Below are 21,201 nucleotides of genomic sequence, written 5' to 3'. Positions count from 1 at the left end.
GCATGGCCACTGACCTCCCCAGCAGCCAGATACACGCAAGCCCTGGCTGGTCCGAGGGCGGCTCGGCCAATTGGCTCCTGTCCCAGGCTCCTCCTGGCACCGCGGCATCACCACCTCCCCTGCCCCCAGCCAAAGCCCCTGTGGAATGTGCAGGGACCCTGGGAGCCAACCACGCGGACCAAGGTCTCAGCCGCCAGCCGGCCAGAAACACCGTGGCCTTTCCCCAGCACAATGCAGCCCTGCGCCATCCTTCCCCCAGGCCCCCAGACACAGCTAGCGCCAGGCCCCAGCGGCCTCCCGGGAGAGGCTGGCGCAGGTGGGGCCGAGACCCAGAGGGGAGGGGCGTGGGGGGCAGGTGGGGCCGAGACCCAGAGGGGAGGGGCGTGGGGGGCAGGTGGGGCCGGGGCCCGGCGGGGGGGGGGGTGGGGGGCAGGTGGGGCCGGAGACCCAGAGGGGAGGGGCGTGGGGGGCAGGTGGGGCCGGAGACCCAGAGGAGAGGGGCGTGGGGGGCACTAGCCTTTATCTCCGGGGCCATAGGTCTGACTGCAGGTTCAGGGAGCCCCCTCTTGTTTCCATCATCGCTGGCCACTCATCTCGTGACCCCCTGGCAATCCCGCTGCCTGGCCGACAGGAGCCCAGGCTGGGCGCTCTGCTGTCGGGGGGGCAGCGTGAAGTGATGAGAACGGCCAAGCAGGCGTTTCTTCAGCCGCCCCCAGAGTCACGTCACCCTGGCATGCGCAGCCTGGTGCCAGCTGGGTTTTACCTTCTCAGCCATTTTCAGCCTGTTTTCACCTTATGACCCCCCCCAGGAGCAGCAGGGTCCCCGCATGTGTCGGTATCTGGTGCCCCCCCCCAGCACTGGGTGGGTGGGGACGGGGGCAATCGCTTCCATCCAGCTAGCGAGTGTCCTGACTTTGTACATCCGCTCGGGTCTCTGGCTCTGTGCACGGCAGGGCAGCAAACGGCGGGTTGCACCCACCTGGGCACGGAAAGGGCCGGGCTCTCCCCTGGCAGCAGCTGAGCCGGTCCCAGGTGTGCTGCAGTGACGGTGCCACGCTGCTTCGCCAGCTGTTTGCTATTTCCTCCATGCTGCTGGGGCAGGGCTGTGCCCGCAGGGCCATGTCTGGGCTGCAGGCTGGGGTGGGGCCAGATGTCTCAGATGCCGTGGTGGGGGGCAGAGGGCAGGGCCTGACTTGGTGCAGCCTGTAACCAGCCAGCCCGAGGCCGGGGACCTGAGCGGATAACTCATTTCCCCGTCGCCCTCTGGTTTCCAACATCACCTGCCTTCGAGCCTGTCCGAGCCTCTGGGCTCAGCTCGGGAGCCGCGCGCTCCCTGCCCTCCCCCCGAGCCCCAGCACACCCTGCCACCTGGGCACCAGCCCCAGTGCAGCAGCAGAGAGGATGCTGTGCTTCCCGGGCACCAGGTGCCAGCTGAGCGCTGGCATCCCCAGTAGCATGAGATCCCAGCCCCACCTGCTTGCCCACTGCTCCCCCTGGCGGCCATATTGGGGGCACGGGGCCTGCAAGCCCTGCGTGCCGATTATGGACCCGGCTGTATTGCGCCTACAGGCTCCATGCCCGGGTCACCGCAGGATGGGGGTCCCTGTGGAGGGTCTGGGGGGACTGACCGCTGCACAAACCCTGCCGCTCAGGAAGCAGAGCCCTTCCAGTGCAAGCACCTGCTCCTCCCCAGACAGGCCCTGCCCCACTCTGCAGGGCAGGGGGAGAGGGACCCCAGGGCGATGGGGTTCAGGTGAAGGCACCAGCCCTGCAGGGGCCCGGGGGGAGACAGGCCCTGCTGCCTGCTGACCCAGGGAGTCCCTGCCTGCTGCCTGCTGCTTCCGCCGCCCTGGGAGACGGGGGGGGGGAGGGCTTGGGCTGATGGTGCCTTGTGGTGCCCCGAGCCCAGCCCCCAAGCGAGCAGCGACAACGTCCTTGTGCATGAGGGACGGGGTCTCTGGAGAATGAATTTGCACTTGGGACAAGGTTCTTCCAGTGCACACGTGAGCCCAGCAAAGCAAGAGAGCAGCAGTGTGGCCCCCAGAGCGGGGACCTGGCCCGGCGCGGGGATCACCGCTGGGGCACAGCGAAGGCTGCAGGAGGGGTCAGAGGTCGGGCGCGTCCCCGGGGGCAGTGCCAGTGACGGGCATGGGACAGCGGCAGGACTGTGCGGGGCAGAAGGCCACCCAGGCAGCCAGGAGCCGGCCGTGGGCTCCAGATCCTTCTCCTGGGCACTGGCTGGGCGTGGTTCCACCCTGTGCTCCCAAGGCTCCTGCTCTGGGCTCCACTCTGGGGCTGCTCACGGGAGAGACCCAGGTGCTATTCATTCCCCTGGCCCAGGCAGTGCTGGCAGGGGGCACCGTGGCTCAGGCGTGCTGGGGGGAGGGGCTCAGGATGCTGATAAGGAGCTTTGCTGGGCTCCCCTTCCCTGGGCAGCAATACCAGGGCTCTGGGGTTCTCTCCACCCTGCAGGGTCACTAGGGCCTGGCCAGCAGGCAGGTGCGGGCAGCTTGGGGACAGCCTGGGGGACGAGCTTGTCCCTGACTCGCAGTGGGCTTGGCTGCCGTATGCTGCCCCAGCAGAGGAGCAGCCGTGTGCAGCGTGTCGAGGCAGCGCCGCGGCGCCGCCGGAGGGCCCGGGGACTAGACCCCTCAGGCCTGAGCGGGGGTGTGCAGGAAACCAGCTGCCTTTGCAGTCAGACAGTCGTGGTCCCTGCAGCTGCTGGACCCCAGGTGACACAGGGTCTGTCTCCACCACAGTCCGAAGCTGGGATTGCCCCTTGTGCAGCCACACCGGTGCAGGAGCAGATCTGCCGAGTAACAGCAGCAGGGACCCTGGGTGCTACCACCGGGGCTATCCCGTGTGCTGCCTGCCGTAGCTCCACTGCTGTGGTTACCCAGGTGAGCTTTGACGTTAGCTGGGCTCTGGCGATGTGCTGCCATCACTTGCCTGACTACAGGACTGACACGCTGTCACCTAGTCCCCGGGGATGCTCTGGAACTGCTCCCCACAGAGGCAGTCAGGACTTTGGGGAGTCTCCTCTTCCTTGGAGCAGACTGTCTGCAGGGCAAGAAGCTCACACGGCTTCACCTCCTGGGTCTGACCTTGGAGCATTCAGCATCCTCTGCCCCTCCGTGTGCTTCCCACAGCGAGTCCGCCCAGGCGGGGTCCTGGGGAAGCCACAGGGTCCTGCACCCCCACTGCGCAGTCAGACGTGACTCTCAGCCAGCCAGTAACACAGAGGTTTATTCGATGACAGAAACACGATATAAAACAGAGCTTGTAGGAACAGAGAACGGGACCCCTCAGCTGGGTCCATCCTGGGGCCCAGCGAGCCAGACCCCCACGTCTGCCCTCACTCCTCATCCCCAGCCAGCCCCAAACTCAAAACCCCCTCCAGCCCCTCCTCTCTGGCCTTTGTCTCTTTCCCAAGCCAGGAGGTCGCCTGATCTCTTTGTTCTCCCCCACCTTTAGCATCCCCTTGCAGGGGGGAAGGGTCTGGGCCATTTGTTGCCAGGAGACAGAATGTCGGCCATTTATGCACACTGGAGACTTAAGAACTGCCTAGGGGAAACTGAGGCACCCACACAGTATCCAGAGGAAACATTAAGAACAGCCCCACTTCCTCACACAGGCCCTGCGTGAAGAGGTCTCAGGCCCCAGTGATGCTGGGTTTGCACTGGGCACCTGGGCCACTCTCGCAGGGGAGGGACACCAGTGTTCTCCCATTGGGGGCTCCCAGGCTCGCGTCCCCTGGCTCTCCCTCCCTTTGGCGTGTCCTCTGGGGCTTGCCCAGAGACTGGATGGTGAACAGCTCACTGTGAGCTCACCGGCCCTTGGCCCCAGCCTGCGCTTTCCCCAGCTGTTGTTGTCTGTGACGGGAGCTTCATCCGTGTCCAGTTGCACTTTGCACCGCAGGGACGCGGGTGCGGCCTGCCTGCTGCCCCCCTCCAGGGCTCCGAAGCACTGGGACAAGGACTCCAGAGCAGAGACCCTCCTGCAGGTACTGAGCCAGCTGGGACCCTGCTTGGGGGGCATTTACAGGGCTCCTGCTTGGGGCACGTTAGGGGAATGAGCGGCAGCAGCCCATGGAAAGCGAGGGCTCCGGGGCAGAAAGGTGGATGAAATGCACCAGGGCTCGGGCTGAAGGACCTGAGGGCTGGCACAGCCAGGGCCCCTGGAGCAACAGGCACAAGAGAATCCTGACTGGTCTCCAGGGACTCGCATGGATGCCAAGGGGCTGGGGGGTTACTGGGAGGTCAGGCCCCTCCCAGATTTACTCCTCCTCGCTTGTGCTAACCCGTAGGAAACTTGACAATGAAAGCTGTTTCCTTGCTGAATTTTGTGTGTGCTCCAGCATGCAGGTTTGTTATTGTAGGGTTGCTCACAAGCACTGGCTGGTGTTGGTTTGTTATTGTAGGGTTGCTCACAAGCACTGGCTGGTGTTGGTTTGTTATTGTAGGGTTGCTCACAAGCACTGGTCAGCACTGGTTTGTTATTGTAGGGTAGTTTACAAGCACCAGGCTGTGTTGGTTGGTTATTGTAGGGTTGCTCAGAAGCACTGGTCAGCACTGGTTTGTTATTGTAGGGTTGTTTACAAGCACCAGGCTGTGATGGTTTGTTATTGTAGGGTAGTTTACAAGCACCAGGCTGTGTTGGTTTGTTATTGTAGGGTTGTTTACAAGCACCAGGCTGTGATGGTTTGTTATTGTAGGGTTGTTTACAAGCACCAGGCTGTGATGGTTTGTTATTGTAGGGTAGTTTACAAGCACCAGGCTGTGTTGGTTTGTTATTGTAGGGTTGTTTACAAGCACCAGGCTGTGATGGTTTGTTATTGTAGGGTTGTTTACAAGCACCAGGCTGTGATGGTTTGTTATTGTAGGGTTGTTTACAAGCACCAGGCAGTGTTGGTTGGTTATTGTAGGGTAGTTTACAAGCACCAGGCTGTGTTGGTTGGTTATTGTAGGGTTGCTCAGAAGCGTCAGGCTGCGCAGGTTTGTTATTGTAGGGTTGCTCACAAGCACCAGGCTGCGCAGGTTTGTTATTGTAGGGTTGCTCACAAGCACCAGGCTGTGTTGGTTTGTTATTGTAGGGTTGCTCACAAGCGTCAGGCTGCGCAGGTTTGTTATTGTAGGGTTGCTCAGAAGCACTGGTCAGCACTGGTTTGTTATTGTAGGGTTGCTCACAAGCACCAGGCTGCGCAGGTTTGTTATTGTAGGGTTGCTCACAAGCACCAGGCTGTGTTGGTTTGTTATTGTAGGGTTGCTCACAAGCACCAGGCTGCGCAGGTTTGTTATTGTAGGGTTGCTCAGAAGCGTCAGGCTGCGCAGGTTTGTTATTGTAGGGTTGCTCACAAGCACCAGGCTGCGCAGGTTTGTTATTGTAGGGTTGCTCACAAGCGTCAGGCTGCGCAGGTTTGTTATTGTAGGGTTGCTCACAAGCACCAGGCTGCGCAGGTTTGTTATTGTAGGGTTGCTCACAAGCGTCAGGCTGCGCAGGTTTGTTATTGTAGGGTTGCTCACAAGCACCAGGCTGCGCAGGTTTGTTATTGTAGGGTTGCTCACAAGCACCAGGCTGCGCAGGTTTGTTATTGTAGGGTTGCTCACAAGCGTCAGGCTGCTCAGGTTTGTTATTGTAGGGTTGCTCACAAGCACCAGGCTGCGCAGGTTTGTTATTGTAGGGTTGCTCACAAGCGTCAGGCTGCGCAGGTTTGTCATTGCAGAGTAGCCCCTGACCATGGGATCCTGCGCTTGTTTATTTCAGACACTGGAGCACTGAGCCCACCTACAGCGTCTGGGACTCAGGCCCCAGGACGCCGAGTTGTCCAGACTTTGCTCGTTCCGAGCAGCGCAGAGAGCAGCCCTGCCAGTAAATAGAGCACTTGGGTGGCTGGACTCTGCTCCAGACGTGAGGGCCTGGCAGGTGCTTCCCGTACAAAGCCAGCTCAGCCCCGAGCTCGGCTCATCCCGGCTCCTTTCCTGGGGTTCCTGGGCTGCCTGTGAGCCGCAGGCCCCTGCCGCAGCGGGTCGGGGTGGGCTCCCGCGGCGGATGTGCCTGCTGTCTGCTCCCATGGTGCACTGCAGCGAGGTAGGAGGTGGGTACGGTGCCCATTGAGCGTCTCTCCTGCCAGCCGTGCCAGCGCATTTAGGGCCGACTCTTCTTCCCGTGCAGCTGGTTCCGTCCGGGCCCTGCCCTGCCCTGTGCTCATGGACCTGCGGCGCGTTCCCGCCAGCCGAGAGAAGGGATGGTATTTAGCGCTCATGGCTCCGAATGTCAAGGGCCCCAGCTATCCTTGGCTTGACCCCTCCAGGCTGTACTGTCACCACCAGGTAGGGCCCCCCCCAGGATGGGGGCTGCACGTGGTGAGCTGTCTAGCTGCAGGGTTTCTGGGCCCAGGGGTGTGGAGCAGGGGTTTGGGGGCGGTGGTTAAAGGGCCCTGCCTGTTTCCTGGGGGAGAGGAGAGCCAGGAGGGTCACCCACCCTAACTAGCCACGCCCCAGCCCCGTGGTGATGGGCACAGCTGGCCAGGCGAGCGAGCAGGGTCTGCTGTGGCACCAGCCTCTGCCAGGCGTCCCATGGTGCTGGGCTGGTGGGTTAGTGAGGGGGAGGATGGCCCCGAGCCCTGGGCATGGAGACCCGGGACGCGATGGGCTGCAGCCTCGGCTCCCAGGTCCAGAAAGCAGCCTAGGGCCCTGCCTTGCTGACCCTGCTCCCGGGGCATCGCTGGCCGGGCACCTGCTGGCTCTGAGCCCAGTCAGGGGGACGCAGGCAGCACCTGGGAGCTGCCTGGCAGACTGGCTCCCGCTGAGCGGAGCAGGAGGGGACTGGCTGCCCAGCTCTCCCGGCCCTGCCGCTCCACCACATGCTGCCCAAGGGGGCTGGCAAGTGGAGCAAAGGCCTTCGGTGCCACTGCAGGGGCCAGCAGTGTCCCTTCCGAGGGCCTGGGTCCCATGGCCAGCCACCTAGTGCTGAAGTGAGCACCGGCCAGTTAGCGCCGGCATCTCTGCTCCAGACTGGGCGGGCGGGTGGCACCCTCAGCAGCTCTGCCGTCTCCCCAGGGCCTGCAGGACTGCATTGTGGACCTGCTCCAGCCCTTCTGCGAAGACCCCATCGACCTGGTCGCTGGAATCGACGCCATGGGCTTCATCCTAGGTAACCAGCCGGCCTCTCCCGGGTGTCTCCTCCCTCGGGGCTACGGATGGGCGTGTGCGCTGGGGTGAGGGCACCACCTGACCTCCAGTGAACAAAGGTTAACCTGGGTGCTGGCCCGCCCTCTCCTTGCTGGGCCGCTCGGGGCAGAGTCTTTTCCCTGTGCTAGCTGGTTACAAGCTACATTGCAACCCCTCCAGGGCTGTGCCATCTCCCAGGGCATTGGTGCCCATTCACCCCTCTGCTTGCCCCGTGCCAGGCGCCGCCATAGCCAACACCCTGCAGAAAGGCTTCCTGACCATCCGCAAAGCTGGGCACCTCTGTGTGGAGACCTGCACGCAGCCCTACACTGACTACTCAGCCCGCCAGAAGCTGCTGGAGATGAGGACAGACGCCATCCAGCCAGGTAAGAGCTGCGGCAGGCACGGCCAGCAGCCCCCGGGCTCTTGTGCTTGGCTACTGCCCTCGGGCGCTGCCACCCACCTTCTGTCCCGTGGGAAGGGCCCTCCCGTCCCCTCCCCTCGAACTCACCTAAGCATGGGCCCAGCACCCCACCTACGCCTAGCCTGCTCCAGGTGCCCAGCGCCGTGGCAGAGCACCTCCCTGGCATCCCACGGGCACCGTTACAGCAATGTGCTGCCTGCCTGCGGGCTCTGCTCTGCCCCGGCCTGTTGGGCTGCAGTGCCAGGAAGGACTGGGGATGAAAACGGCATCGAGGCGACAGCAGAGGGAGGGGGCTGTGGGGAGAAGCCCACCTAACCGAGCCCTTGCCCCCCAGGTCTGCGCGTCTTACTGGTGGATCAGTGGATTGAAACGGGGGGGACCATGCGCGCTGCCATCCAGCTGGTGGAGCAGCAAGGGGGAGTGATCGCAGGTAGGGGGCAGCATGATGCCCGGGGCGGGGGGGCTGGCCAAAGGGCTGCGATCACCTTGGAGCCTGGCGGGGCGGGAAACGGCGCTCCCAAGACAAGGCGATCGCTGGGCGTGGGAAATGTTGAAGGAGTCTCAGGTTTTTCCTTAACCAAAAGTTCCCCTGAAAAGTTTCTGACCCAACCCCGGAACGTTGGACTGATACGTTTGAAATCTCCGGGTTGGTGATGAAAACCAGAAACCTTTTCACAACTGAAACTTCCCCAGCACCGGCCCGTTTGCTGGACCAGCCAGTGTGTCATTAACCCCCCGTTTGGGTTCACACAGTGGAGCGGTCACTCCTGGAGGTCTCCACAGTGTTGCAGGGGCACCCGCCTGGGTGGGGCAGGGGTGGGAGACCCCCCACCCCCGTTATTACACAGGCCCCTCTCGGAGGGTAGCTGGCCTGCTGAAGGAGTCAGGGCCGCCTGCCTCTGACAGGCGCCACATGGGGTAACGAGGCAGCTCAGGTTCACCTGGGACTAGGGGAACTCCTGGAGGTGCTGGGAGGCCGTTAACTGGGCAGGGAAACACCTGGGCAGGCTAACGAGGACTCTCTGGGCCGTGTAGGACAGAGGTGAGAGGCCCAGGCCCCAGAACAGGAGAGCTCCCGTGGGGAGGGCTTCAGGACGCTGCTGATGGGCTCACCCAGAGGGAACCTGAGGAAGAGGCTGTGAAAGGGAGGTGCTATGGATGCCACAGCTCAGCAGGCCCTAGCCCATGGATGGACTTCAGCTGGTAGCAGCAGAAGCCTCAGAGCGCAGGAATTACCATCTCCAGGCAGGGTTGGTGTGGTTTGTCCCCTGTGGGGACCCTTTGCCTAGCTGATGACAAGCCCTAGCTCCAGAAGAAGGGTCTGGGTCAAGAGGGCCTTGCTGGGGAGGGATCTGGATGGACATAAGTGGGGCTGATGGACTAAGATTACCTCTGCCCCCCCCCCCAGCTGGAAGCACTGAGGGAGGCCTGGTTCCCCCTGAAGGTTAAATAACCACACCCCCAAAGGGGCACTGTTCAATATATAGAAGCTTCATTAGATTTACTGAAGCCCACTAGGGGAAACTGAGGCAGAGATGCAATGGCAGAACTGCAGCAGGCCACCAGGGGGTGCTCCAGGTTGATGGCCCTATGATGCTCCTGCTCCAAGGGAAGGATCAGCTCCTTTTAAGTGCCCCACATTATGGGAAATAGGCAGGGATGACTGGCCAGAGTCCTAGTAGGGTGTTGGGGAGGGGGGGGGAACCTCTCCCTTCCCCAGTTTGACCTGAAGCATCAGCCCCTTTGCTGGTGGCGTGCTGTCCCCTCCGGGAGAGGCAGCGCCCTGACCTAGGGGAGCGGCCCCCGCAGGCCTGACAGGGCAGGAGAAAGGAGGGTTTGCCAGGCAGGACCAGGCCTGTCCCAGCCAGAGGTTCCTGAGCAAGGTGAACTCCCCCCATAATGCACCTGGTCACCCATGCAGTGTTGGGCCCGGGCTGTCCCCTGGGGCAAGGGCACAGGCTGGCACACATCACCGACAGTGCTGGTTAGTTCCTGCCATGTGTGGGCTGCTGCCCGTCCTTGGCAGTGCCCAGCAGAGGGTGCCCCCGACCGCGACTGGCACGGGGAGCGTGGACGCAGCTGTGCCGACAGCAATGCAGCCTTCCCACCACGGCCCCTCCCCAGGGCACTGCCCAGCTGAGCCGGCACTGAGACTGCGGGTCTCTGGTTGTCCGGCCCCCCCGTAACCCCCCCGCTCTGCTCCATGTTGCACAGGCATTGCTGCCATCTGCATTGAGGACAGCGAGGGTGGCAAGTGGATCCAGGAGCATTACAAGTGTTCGCAGTGTGTCCCCCAGCACCTGATGCCCCAATTCAACAGGCACCAGCTGGAGTCCTTCCAGGCCTTTAGGGCCACGCCTGGCCAGGCCTAATTAATGGGATCTCCTGCCCTGCAGCTGAGCCTTGCACCAAGTTCCCCGGGACCACCTGCTCCATGGCCCATGCGTTGTCCCTGCTCCCGGAGGCCGGGAGGGAGGGGTCACAGCTTCCAGAAGAGCTGCTTCCCCTCCCCCATCCCAGTCTAATCCAATTAAGCCCTGTAACCCTTACTAATCGCAGATGCCCTCCTGCCTCCAGCGTGGCTGCATCATGTGGGCAGACAGTGCTCAGACACCAGCTGCGCCCCTGCCTCTGGGGAGCAATCTCACCGCTTGCTGCTGCATATCAGACCTGCCCCACGGTAACCCCCTGGATCTGCCTGGACCCGGCCCCACCTCTGCCAACACCCCCACCCAGCTGCTGCTGGGAGCGCCGCCCGGGGAGCCCTAGGTGGCCTCCCTGAAGTCTGTTACTCCCTGAGAGCAGAAGGAAATCTCTGTCTGGCTCTGGCCCAGCTCCCTGCTGGCACCGCCCAGCGTTTCTTGCGCCTTCGTCCTCTGGCTGGCTGGGCCCTCCGCTGCTGCCTGCCCCGGCCCTTTGGCGCTCGGGCTGCAGGCACCCAGCAGTGGGGTCAGTGTGCTGGGGGGATGGGGCTGCTTCCTCCTTGTTCTAATGCCCCTCAGACCGGGCACGCTCCCACCCTGCCGAGGCGTCACAGAATGCTTCGGCACCCTTGTCCCAGAGGAATCCGGCCAGCACTGCCCCCTCCCATTCACTGGCTATTTTCTTTCTTTTAAAAAAAAAAAAGTGTAGAAATCCAGCTTTATTACATAGCGTCAGTGCCAGGAGACCTCTCCCCTTGCTAATTACACACTGATTTGCATAGTTAACGAGCTTGTGGGTCTCTTCCCTTTCTCTGCAGGCAGCAGGGTCTGGGTGGGCGGAAGTGAGGCAAGTCCCAGGCTGCTCCAGCTGCTTCCCGGCTCTTGTTGCAGTAGGTGGGCAGGACGGTGCCTGGCTCCGCGGCCGGCCTGAGTCAGCACCGCAGGCTCCTGGCAGCATTAACACCAGAGGAGCGAAACCAGGGCAGCGCCCTGCCCAGCCACAGGCCGGCGGGGGCACGCAGAGACCACGCTCTGCCCTAGCCCGCGAGGGAGGCAGGGACGGGGGAGTCCTGTCCCAGTCAGGAGGGGGCACTGCAGGGCACGGAACAGAGGGATGCTCAGCTGCCTCCATCGCCCTCCGGGCTGGTCAGGGCAAGGAGCAGTGCCGGCAGCTCTTCCAAACACCTGGCTGCCGCCTATGCTTCATCCCAGCACCAGCCCAGGCGCCGGAGCCAGGCTGTGGTTCCCAGCTGCCCGGGCACAGAGGGAAGGAATAGCTCTGGTTGGGCAGGAGCTGAGCCGGGGAGAGGTCTCTCCGCTGAGCAGGCACCAGTCCCCGCAGGCCCACGACTGGGATCTGCCAGCAGCTCTTTGGTAGCGAAGAGAGTTCAGTGCACACAGCGGGGCGGGGCTGGCATCCCCCATCAGCGGCAGCACTTGGATTTCCTCCTCTGCGCCGTCAGGTACAGGTCGCTGTCAGTGCTGTGAATCCCTAGGAAAGCAGCACACATGGGATCCCAGGAAGTACAGTGAGTGCCCCAGCCCCCTCCATGCCCACAGAGCCCTTCGCCCGGGCTGCCAGCTCCAAGCCTGCCGGGGTCGGGAGTGCCACCATGCAGTTCCCAGCCGCCCGCTCGGGGCTCCTGTGGGAACCTGGCTGCGGCTCTCGGCTCAAGCCTAGGGGACTGGCCCTGGCTGCAGCTCAGCTGAGAGGCCGGGGCTGCTCTGTCCTCCAGAGCCAGAGGGTCCCCCAGGGCAGTGCCAGGCGGGTTGCAGGGCATGGGGGAGGAGCCCCATCTCTGTGGTGTGACGAAGTGGGGCTGTTCTTAATGTTTCCTCTGAATACTGTGTGGGTGCCTCAGTTTCTGGCTGACACTCTGTCTCCTGACAGCTAATGGCCCGGGCCCTTCCCCCCTGCAAGGGGATGCTAAAGGTGGGGGAGAACAAAGAGATCAGGTGACCTCCTGGCCCGGGAAAGAGACAAAGGCCAGAGAGGAAGGGCTGGAGGTGTGGGGGTCAGTCTGGAGCTGGCTGGGGACGAGGAAGTGAGGGCAGATGTGGGGGTCTGGCTCACTGGGCCCCAGAATGGACCCGGCTGAGGGTCCCGTTCTCTGTACCTACAAGCTCTGTTTTAGACCCTGTTCCTGTCATCTAATAAACCTCTGTGTTACTGGCTGGCTGAGAGTCACGTCTGACTGCGCAGTGGGGGGGCAGGACCCTGTGGCTGCCCCAGGACCCCGCTGGGGCGGACTCGCTGTGGGAAGCGCACGGAGGGGCAGAGGATGCTGAATGCTCCAAGGTCAGACCCAGGAGGTGAAGCCGTGGGAGCTTCTTGCCCCGCAGACAGTCTGCTCCGAGGGAGAGGAGGCTCCCCAGAGTCCTGCCTGGCTTTGTGGGGAGCAGTTCCAGAGCCTCGCCCGGGGACTCCGTGACAGGTGGTTACCCAGCGGAGCCAGCCCAGCGCTAGATGCCCCCGGGCGTTAGATCAATGTACAGTGGTGCTGCTGGCTGGGATCCCAGCGGCACCAGGCGGATACTCACGCACGACGTCCCCGATCTTCCTGGCGCTGCTCTTCTCCAGCTCGGCCAGCACGCTGCTCTCAAAGGTCAGCGAGGCCACGCGGAAGAAAAACTCCCTCACGTTCTCCCCTGCCCAGAGAGCCGACAGTGACCCCTCCGTCCCAGGCTCCCAGCCCCGGGGATGTGCCAGTGCTGGGACCATACTCTGGGGCACACCGAGCCGTGGGCAGCTGCGTGGTCACAGCCTGCCAGCAGTGGGCACTAGGTGTCTGAGGCTGGCACAGGCACGAGTGTGCTGAGGGGAGGCCTGGGGGCAGGAATGCAGAGCTGGGGAGTCGGGGCAGGGAAAAGGTGGTCAGACCCCACAACAGTGATGCCAGCTGGGAATCCTGGGCTATGCTTCAGCCCTGGGGGCACTAGGCCTCCACTCTAGGGGGCCGAGAGAGGCAGTAGCCGGGGGCACCTCTCCCCTCTGACCCCCCCTCATCACAGCCTGCCCCGTGGGAGCCGGGGCGAGGGCACTCACCGGTGAGCGAGGAGACAGCCCAGTACTCCGCCTGCATCTCCTTGGCCACCTTGATGGCGTCTCTCTCCATGAGGCTGTACTGCGCGGGCGGCTGCGGGAGGAGACGGGAGGTCACTGCCTGAGAGAGGCTGGCCCCATGGCAGGGGCCCATGGGGTGCTGGGGGGACGGCTCCTGGGGGCTGCCTAGGACAGACGGGGGATGGAAGGCAGCTCCATGGTCTAGATCGACCCCAGGGCTCTGTCCTAGGGAGTTTGCTGAGCTGAGCCCCCCAGGACAATGAGGGGTGACCCCAGGCTCTCCCCGGCCAGCGCCATTCAGCTTGGGGGGGCTGGGACCGGGACTCACACTCAGATCCTTCTTCGAGCCCACCAGGAAGAGGATCACGTTGGAGGGGTCGTTCTCCTTCAGGGCGTCGGCCAGCCACTGCCTGAAGGGCGAGAGAGGCCGTTAGCCGGGGAGGCAGGCGGGGCCCTGGGCTGTGAGACTTCCACAGAGACAGATGCCCACTCAGCCCCGCCCCAGGGATGGCAGCAAGCGGCCCCCCAGCTCAGCCCTAGCCCTGGTCCCCCACCTTCAGCCCCCACATGGCCCAGTGCCTGCACCCAACCCCGACACCCTGACCTACAGCCTGGTCCCCTTATGCCTCGAATTCCCCACCACAGGCCCCAGCCCCCCCCCCCGCCTCCTCCAGTGCCTCCCCCAGGCAGACCTCTAGAAATCCCCACTTGTCAGTTACAAACCCTGCTCCCCACCCTGCCCTCTGGTTCTGCCGGTTGCCATCCTCCCTTCCCTCTGTCCATGCCCCCATGGCTGCCATCGCCCCCCACACCCACTCGCTGCCCCCCCAGGTCCCCACCCTACACTGCCACCACCCCTGCCCCCGGCAGCCAACCCCACTCCCTGCAAGAAGAATCCCTTCACCCTCTGAGCAGCGTTACCGTACCTGGTGTGCGCTAGAGACGCCACGTCGTTCACATCGAACACAATCACTATCGCTGGGGAGAGAGCAAGAGGAGGTGAGAGATGGGGGAGCTGGGGGGAGCCCACAAACCCTGTGTGCTTGTTATTGAGAGCACAAGCCTGTGCTTGGTGTAGGGCTGATAGTTCGCACTGGGCCTGCAGGGACCAGATTGTTATGGAAGGGTGTGTGATGGTGGGGCGTGTGTGTGTTATGGTAGGGTTGCCGGCAGGGCAGCATGTGTGTGATGGTGGGACGTGTCTGTGTTACAGTAGGGTTGCTGGCAGGGCAGCATGTGTGTGATGGTGGGACGTGTCTGTGTTACAGTAGGGTTGCTGGCAGGGCAGCGTGTGTGTGATGGTAGGGCCGCACGTGTGTTATGGTAGGGTTGCCAGCAAGGTGGCGTGCGTGTTACGGTAGGGTTGCCGGAAGGGCCGCACATGTGTTACGGTAGGGTTGCCGGCAGGGCGGCGTGCGTGTTACGGTAGGGTTTCCAGAAGGGCCGCACATGTGTTATGGTAGTGTTGCCGGAAGGGCGGCGTGTGTGTTACGGTAGGGTTGAGGGAAGGGCCGCACGTGTGTTACGGTAGGGTTGCCGGCAGGGCGGCGTGCGTGTTACGGTAGGGTTGCCGGAAGGGCCGCACGTGTGTTACGGTAGGGTTGCCGGCAGGGCGGCGGGCGTGTTACGGTAGGGTTGCCGGCAGGGCGGCGGGCGTGTTACGGTAGGGTTGCCGGCAGGGCGGCGGGCGTGTTACGGTAGGGTTTGTTGCAGCAGGCTGCTTATTAGGACCGGGGCACAAGTCCCTGTTTCTCGGCACCCCGCACACTCCTGGACCCTGGCACCTCACCTTGTGCTCCGCGGTAGTAGGTGGATGCGATGCACTTGAACCTCTCCTGGCCAGCCGTGTCCCACCTGGGGGAGAGGGGGCAGCGGGTTAGTGTGGCTGTGGCGGGAGGGCTCAGCAGGCTGGGTGAGCCGGTACTCACAGCTGTAAGCTGAAGGGGACACCAAGCACCTCAAAGCGCTCCATCTCGAAGTCCACCCCGATGGTCGCCTTGTAGTTCTTATCGAATGTGTCCTTGCAGAACCTGAGGGGGAGAACAGCCGGTGGGGCTGAGGGGTCAGCATACAAAGGGCAGGCCCCCTGGGGCTTCCTGCCAGGGAGGCAGGGACCCGCCACTGAAATGCAACCCCCTCTTGGGTGGGACACAGCAGCTGGGTGCCAGCTGATCCCCCGTGAGATCCCTGTTTGGGAGGAAGTGAAGGAACAGTCTGTGTCTAGCTAAATGCGAAGGGAGGATTCGGGGAGCCAGGCCCTGAGCAGCCCACGATGGGGTATTAGCTCTGTACTGACCAGGGGAAAACTGCTCAGCTGGATTCTCCTGGGACATCTCCCAGCCAAGCAATAAACAGCCCGAGCTCTACGGAGCCTCAGGAGGCCAGACCCTGAGCCTGCTCTTGGACAAGTCGACGTGTTCCCAGCCAAACCTCCCTGAAAAGCCCCCTAAAGCCGCGGCAGGAGCGAACGGGAAGTGGGGACACCCCATAGCTCCGACTCAGGGGCTGGGGGCCAGCCTGGGGATCAGGTGTGTCTGGAACAGTCTATACCGGGGGGTGACTCCCCCTAGCCCCAGAGAGCAGGGACCGCATCTCCTACGGGTCTGTGCAGCATGACACTTCCCCCCTCTCAGAGAGGGGCCTTTCCCCCTCCCCAGGCCCTGGCAGCGCAGCCCCCCCACCCCCCGTCAGCCCCACCTACCGGTTGATTAAGCAGGTCTTGCCCACTGACAGGTCTCCCACCACGATGATCTTGGAGATCTTAAACCTGCTGGGGAGAGCCGGGCATGTCAGCTGTGAGCTCCCGGCCCCCACCCAGGATGGGCCCCGGCTCACTGCACCAGGCAGTGCCAGCTCCCACAGCTGGGGGCCGGGCCAGCAGCCTCCCCCCGGGGGCCATGGGACGCTTTGCTGTCTCCAGTGGCTGGTACTCGCCGCCCTGCTGGGCTGGTGCTCCCAGGGCTCCCTGCCCGTTCCCAGTGCACGCCAGCTTCCCCTGGGGTAATGAGTGATCGCCAGAGCAGCTGTCTCCTGGTAACCTCAGACACCCAGGCAGGCTCCTCCATCTGCTCAGGAAGCTAACGGAGTCCAGGCAATTAGTCTCCTCCACATGTTTGTCAAAAGCAGCCTGCTTGGAAACCTGAACCTCACCTTCCTCCCGCACACCCCGCCCCACCGCTCCCCCTGCGCACCCTGCCCCGATGCTCCCCCTGCACACCCCGCCCCGCTGCTCTCCCTGCGCACCCCATTTCTCCCCCCATGCACCCCGTCTCGCTAGTCCCCCCACTCCCCCTGCCCTGCTGCTCCCCCCACACACCTCACCCGCTGCTTCCCCTGTGCACCCCGCCCTGCTGCTCCCCCTGCACACCCCACCCCACTGCTCCTAGCCCTTTTGCTTTTACAGATCTGGACATTAGACCTGGCCGCAGCTTCCCACAGACTCCATCCAACAGGAAGGCCAGACAAGACCAGATGAACGGCAGGCTCCAGAGCCCCTTGCCCACAGCAAGGCAGACTGGGCACTTTGCAAGGGGACTTTAGGAGACTCCGAGTCGAGTCCTGGGGCAGCAGCAATGGGGAGCAACCCCCGGTCACAGAGTCGGGACCAGCACCGCAATGCTGGAGAGCGGGCAGAGCGACTAGCCCTCAGGCTCAGACGGTGCCTGTTGCATTGACCGCTGTGCGGGGGAGCCATTGCATGGCATCTCCCCAGAGACGCTCACTGGGGAGCAGCAAGTCCAAATTACAGGCAAGGCGGTTGCTCTGCTCTGGGCCCCTCCTCCCAGCTGCTCACTGCCACAGGCTTGGGCACAGGCCTCCCAGCACGCAGCTCTGAGCTGGGCCTCGGCGGCTGAGCCAGAGGGAGGCAAGGATGCATGGAGCTCCCTCTGCCTGGCTGCTCTGGCTCCTGGGGGATTTCAGGCCAACCCGTCTCATTTCTCTGGGAATCAGCCCAGCAGAGAGGGCTTTCCTGAGGCACTAGGAGTCTCAATCCAAGGCAGGACCCCCACCTCCTCCCCAGCACATTCCTGCAATGTGAGTAAGCTCCAGCCATGCTCCAGCACGCAGGGCTCTGAAAGAGACACTGCACAGCCCTCCCCGGCTGCTGGGAAAAACCAAAGCAACCTGATTCGGTTCCGTTCCATTCCATTCAGAAAACTCCCCCAGCGCAGGGCTGCCCCTGGCACCAAACAGGGCTCGGGCCTGTGCTGGCTCAGGGCAGTCGTGATGAGTTCCTGGAACCAGTGGCCCCAGGATCTGGGGCATGCTGCTGCCTGCCGGGAGTCCTTAAAGGGCTCTGTTCCTTCTTGGGAGGTGGGAGTTCCCCGGGGCGAGGGTTCTGTGTGCCCCGCGGCCCAGCCCGGCTTACCCCACTGTCCCCGTTCGCTGCTCCTGGCAGGCGCCGGTTACTTGGGGATGAAAGCTGGAGCGCAAATGGAGGGCGGCCTCTTTGTGAAAGCACTGAAATGGGAGCACAGACAGTGAGCTGGCAGCTCCTGGGAAGCGAGCCAGGGAGTCGGCAGTGTCTGCTAACGGCTCCCCCAAAGAGAGCCCGAGGGGGGATGCCCCCAGAGCCCGGCCAGCGCCCTGTGACTCTCCCTGGCTCGATGGATGGCCTGGGGCAGGGACCACACACGGAGCATTCCCGGCTGAGGGGGAGGGCTGGGGAGCTGGCAGAGGAAATGCCAACAGCCTCTCTGTAGCACCACCTCAGCCAGGCCAAGGACAAGCTGGGGAGAATCCGCTCAGCACCCCCAACAATCCCCCCAGCTCGTGCTTCACAGGTGCAGCAGAACCCGGAGAGCTTGGCTCCTTCCCTGGCTCTGATACTCTTCCACCCTTGGGCCCCCGTGGGTATCCATCGCCCTCCCCTGGCCCCAGTGCAAGGGCCCTGCCTCGACGCACGGGCATGCTTACCTGAGGCAGCTCCGCAATGATCCGGTCCCTCCGGACGGGTGCTAGCATGCTCATCATCTGGAGCCCGACCTCGCTGGGGAGAACCCAGGCACCCAAACCTAGCGGGGCAGAAGGTTTGATGGAAGTTTCCTCCCCATTTGCTGGCTGCAGCTTTGAAGCACCTCCTGCGGGATTCCAGCACAACGGGCGGGGAGAGGGGAGCTGGCAGCAAGTCCCTCATGCCTGGCACTGCTGGGGCTGGCCTTCTGACCCTTCTCCTCGCCATGGGCACAGCCAACACATTCAGGGCAGCCCAGCCTTTGCCCAACCACAGCCAACTAGCCAGAAGTGCAGCACCAAGTGGAGCAGATTGCAGCTGCCCTCCTATTTCCTGCAGAGGTGTGAGCAATGGAGAGTGGCGTGGGGATCGCTGGAGCAATGCACAGTGCGATCTCCGAGGCCGGCTCCATGGCTTGCATGTGGTCTCTAGCAGCAGCACGCTGGCCACCTGCAGCCCTGGCTCTGGGCTGGTTTCTTTGCTATTCAGTGTGCAGACCCTAGAGCACCGCAGTGTGCCTGGGGGTCACTGCGGCATTGGCCAGTTCTGGCCAATCCATGCCAGGCTATGGGGTGCCCACCGGGGGAAGAAAGTGCCCGAGCTGGCGGCAGGTGACAGCTGTGAACCTTGCCTTGAAGGGCAGGGAGAGGCTGGGCAGGGCAGGGAGCCTGGCCTACTCCAACGCTCTGTTGAAGGAAATCTTCCTGGCTGATCCAAGGAGCCACAGCGAGACATCAGGCTGGTGGAAAAGGGCCATACCGGGAGTGGCTCCCAGAGCCTCTGCATGGACACTGCATTCCTGCCTGTGCCTCTGGTACTGAAGGGCCTTTCCTAGCACCCGGGGAGATTTCACCTGGGCCTCGGCCTGAGCTGCAGCTTCCCAGAGCGCCAGGTGGTACAGAGAAGGGCTTGAAGCCATTTCCCTGGCTCCACAGACACAGCTCCTACTCTGGGCTCTGCGGCTACCTGCAGGGGTCCCTGGGCCAGCAGAGCGGGTTGCTGACTGTGTGGCTCGTTGGACAGCACCCAAGGCAGAGCTCTCCTGCAGCTCCATCCTCGCAGTTTGTTCTCCAGCCAACGCTCCTTGTCCGCTTTCTGGAGCATGACAATCGCTTGCTAGTTCACTCCAGCGCTGCCTGGAGAGAGGCCAGGCTAAATGGCTGGCTGGGGCCACCAAGAAGCCAGTCCGGGTTGTAATCATTCACAGCAGCTGCTTTCTTTGGTCTCGTTTCTCCTCTGGAGCCGTGTTGATGGGCGCGCTAGAGAGAGGTGCAGCCGACCCTCAGCCTTATCAGGGAAGCCCCACAAGCTAGAAGGGGCTTGGCTCCCCAGCAGGCTGCAGCCAAGCTGACGTGTGGGGCTGCACCTCTGCCCAGCTAGCCTGGCACAGTTCTCAGGGCCAGACTGAGCTAGGCACCAGCTTGGCGAGGCCTGGGCTACCCGCGCCGGGCGCTGTCTAGTCTGCAGTGGCTACTGCGGGGGGTGCTGCAGGCTACCCAGCTGGGGAAGGGGCCTTGAGAGCGGAGCCTCCTGGAACCCAGCACCCTGCAGTCACTACCCGGGACTCCTGGGCACCCAGCCACGGGACTGGGAGGGATGCATCTGGCAATGGGCCGGGCTCCCCAAGGGGCTCTGGCGGGGGGGGGAAGCCTCCCGACCCCCCTGCGCTCACTCACCCGCACCAGCGGCGCCTTCGGGCTGCGGGGAGCTCGGGGGCAGCTCGGGCGATGAGCTGCATTTCGGGGGAGGGGAAGGTAACCTGATCCCCGGAAATTCCAGGGGCTGCGCGGGCAGCGGCCGGCCGGGCTGCGCGCTCCGAGGCTGGGAGCGGGGCCGGGACACGTGGGGCCGGGGGAGAACCCGGGCAACTGGCACCGCGGGGCAAAATGCACCCCAGGCGCTGCAGAGATACCCCGCCGGGCCGCCCCCCCTCGGCCCGGGCCCTCCGTACCTTCCGCATGGGGGGCTCCGGCTCCGGCGGGGCTGGCAGGCGGCTGGGCTCCTTGCCGCGGCAGCTGCTCCTGGTTAATGACTCACAGGCTGAGGCTCCGGGGGGCGGGGGCAGGCAGAGCCCCCCGCAGAGCATCCGGCCCGGTTCTCCGGCGGGACGTCCCGACCTCGCCCCTCCCGGGTCCCGGGGCACCGGTCCCGTCTGTTCTCCCGGGCAGGCGGCGAGCTCCGGCTGCCAGCGCTGCAGACCAAGCGGGCGGAGCAGGGGCGAGTAATAGCCGGCCAGAGAGGAGCCCTGGACGGGGAGGCAGCGCTGCCCCGCACAGCCCGGCTGCGATGGGAGAGACGCCCAGGCTGCTGCGTGGCCGAGCCAGTGCTGCTCTCTGGGTGCAGCAGCCACCCAGGCCCCTGCTCAGGCCTCTGCTATTAGCAAGATGTTCAGGGATGTACCTCCCCCCATCCCCTAATCTTGCCTGCTAGAAGTGCCGGAGCACAGCGTCATAGAATCTCAGGGTTGGAAGGGACCTCAGGAGGTATCTAGTCCAACCCCCTGCTCAAAGCAGGACCAGACCCAACTAAATCATCCCAGCCAGGGCTTTGTCAGGCTGGGCCTTAAAAACCTCTAAGGAAGGAGATTCCACCACCTCCCTAGGGAACCCATCCCAGTGCTTCACCACCCTCCTAGTGAAAACATTTTTCCTAATATCCAACCTAGACCTCCCCCTCTGCAACTTGAGACCATTGCTCCTTGTTCTGTCATCTGCCACCACTGAGAACAGCCGAGCTCCAGCCTCTTTGGAACCCCCTTCAGGTAGCTGAAAGCAGCTATCAAATCCCCCCTCATTCTTCTCTTCTGCAGACTAAAGAAACCCAGTTCCCTCAGCCTCTCCTCTTTTATTGAGTGATTCATGCCCTGGATGACAGGGGATGAATCACTCAATAAATTGCCATGTTCTGTTCACTCCCTCTGAAGCAATGTCAACTTGTGTCTTGTTATATTTAAAAAATATTTGTATTAACACTTTTCATTATTAGATGTACTGTGATTAGAAATGTCACTACCCCATATACCATTCATTTGTAACCTGTTTTGGGACTCCTGGATGGAAGGTGTTTAATAAGATAAAAAATATTAAACTATGAATTAGGTCTGTCAAGCGATTAAAAATTAATCACAATTAACAAAATTAATTGTGATTAATTGCATGATTAATCAC

General features: G+C 62.9%; 2 protein-coding genes across 5 annotated transcripts; one reads left to right on the top strand and one right to left on the bottom strand.

The window, feature by feature from the left end:
- Positions 1-3,928: 3,928 nt before the first annotated feature.
- Positions 3,929-10,274, top strand: LOC120387575 (adenine phosphoribosyltransferase-like). Its single transcript, XM_039508502.1, has 6 exons — positions 3,929-4,003; positions 6,172-6,329; positions 7,059-7,152; positions 7,409-7,555; positions 7,928-8,023; positions 9,808-10,274. The coding sequence occupies exons 2-6, from the start codon at positions 6,207-6,209 to the stop codon at positions 9,963-9,965; spliced, it is 618 nt and encodes a 205-aa protein (XP_039364436.1). The 5' UTR covers positions 3,929-4,003; positions 6,172-6,206; the 3' UTR covers positions 9,966-10,274.
- A 446-nt stretch (positions 10,275-10,720) lies between these two features.
- Positions 10,721-20,384, bottom strand: RAB34 (RAB34, member RAS oncogene family). 4 transcript variants are annotated; one of them, XR_005590231.1, is made up of 11 exons: positions 19,986-20,384; positions 17,998-18,095; positions 17,450-17,541; positions 15,782-15,850; positions 15,038-15,110; positions 14,870-14,934; positions 14,007-14,058; positions 13,409-13,490; positions 13,063-13,153; positions 12,558-12,665; positions 10,721-11,508 (listed from the first exon to the last, which is right to left on the bottom strand). XR_005590231.1 is itself a non-coding variant. In XM_039508499.1 (11 exons), exons 2-11 carry the CDS (start codon positions 18,052-18,054, stop codon positions 11,441-11,443), a joined length of 786 nt encoding a protein of 261 aa, XP_039364433.1. In that variant the 5' UTR covers positions 18,055-18,095; positions 19,986-20,381; the 3' UTR covers positions 10,721-11,440. The 4 variants fall into 4 exon arrangements, 3 of the variants coding, with proteins under 3 accessions (XP_039364433.1, XP_039364435.1, XP_039364434.1); XM_039508499.1 differs by having other exon boundaries at positions 15,009-15,110; positions 19,986-20,381; XM_039508501.1 differs by having other exon boundaries at positions 15,009-15,110; positions 15,782-15,847; positions 19,986-20,379.
- Positions 20,385-21,201: the final 817 nt, after the last annotated feature.

The sequence above is a fragment of the Mauremys reevesii genome, linkage group 20 (genome assembly GCF_016161935.1).
Source record: "Mauremys reevesii isolate NIE-2019 linkage group 20, ASM1616193v1, whole genome shotgun sequence".
Classification (NCBI taxonomy): domain Eukaryota; kingdom Metazoa; phylum Chordata; order Testudines; family Geoemydidae; genus Mauremys; species Mauremys reevesii.
This window is presented reverse-complemented; position numbering and strand designations above follow the sequence as displayed.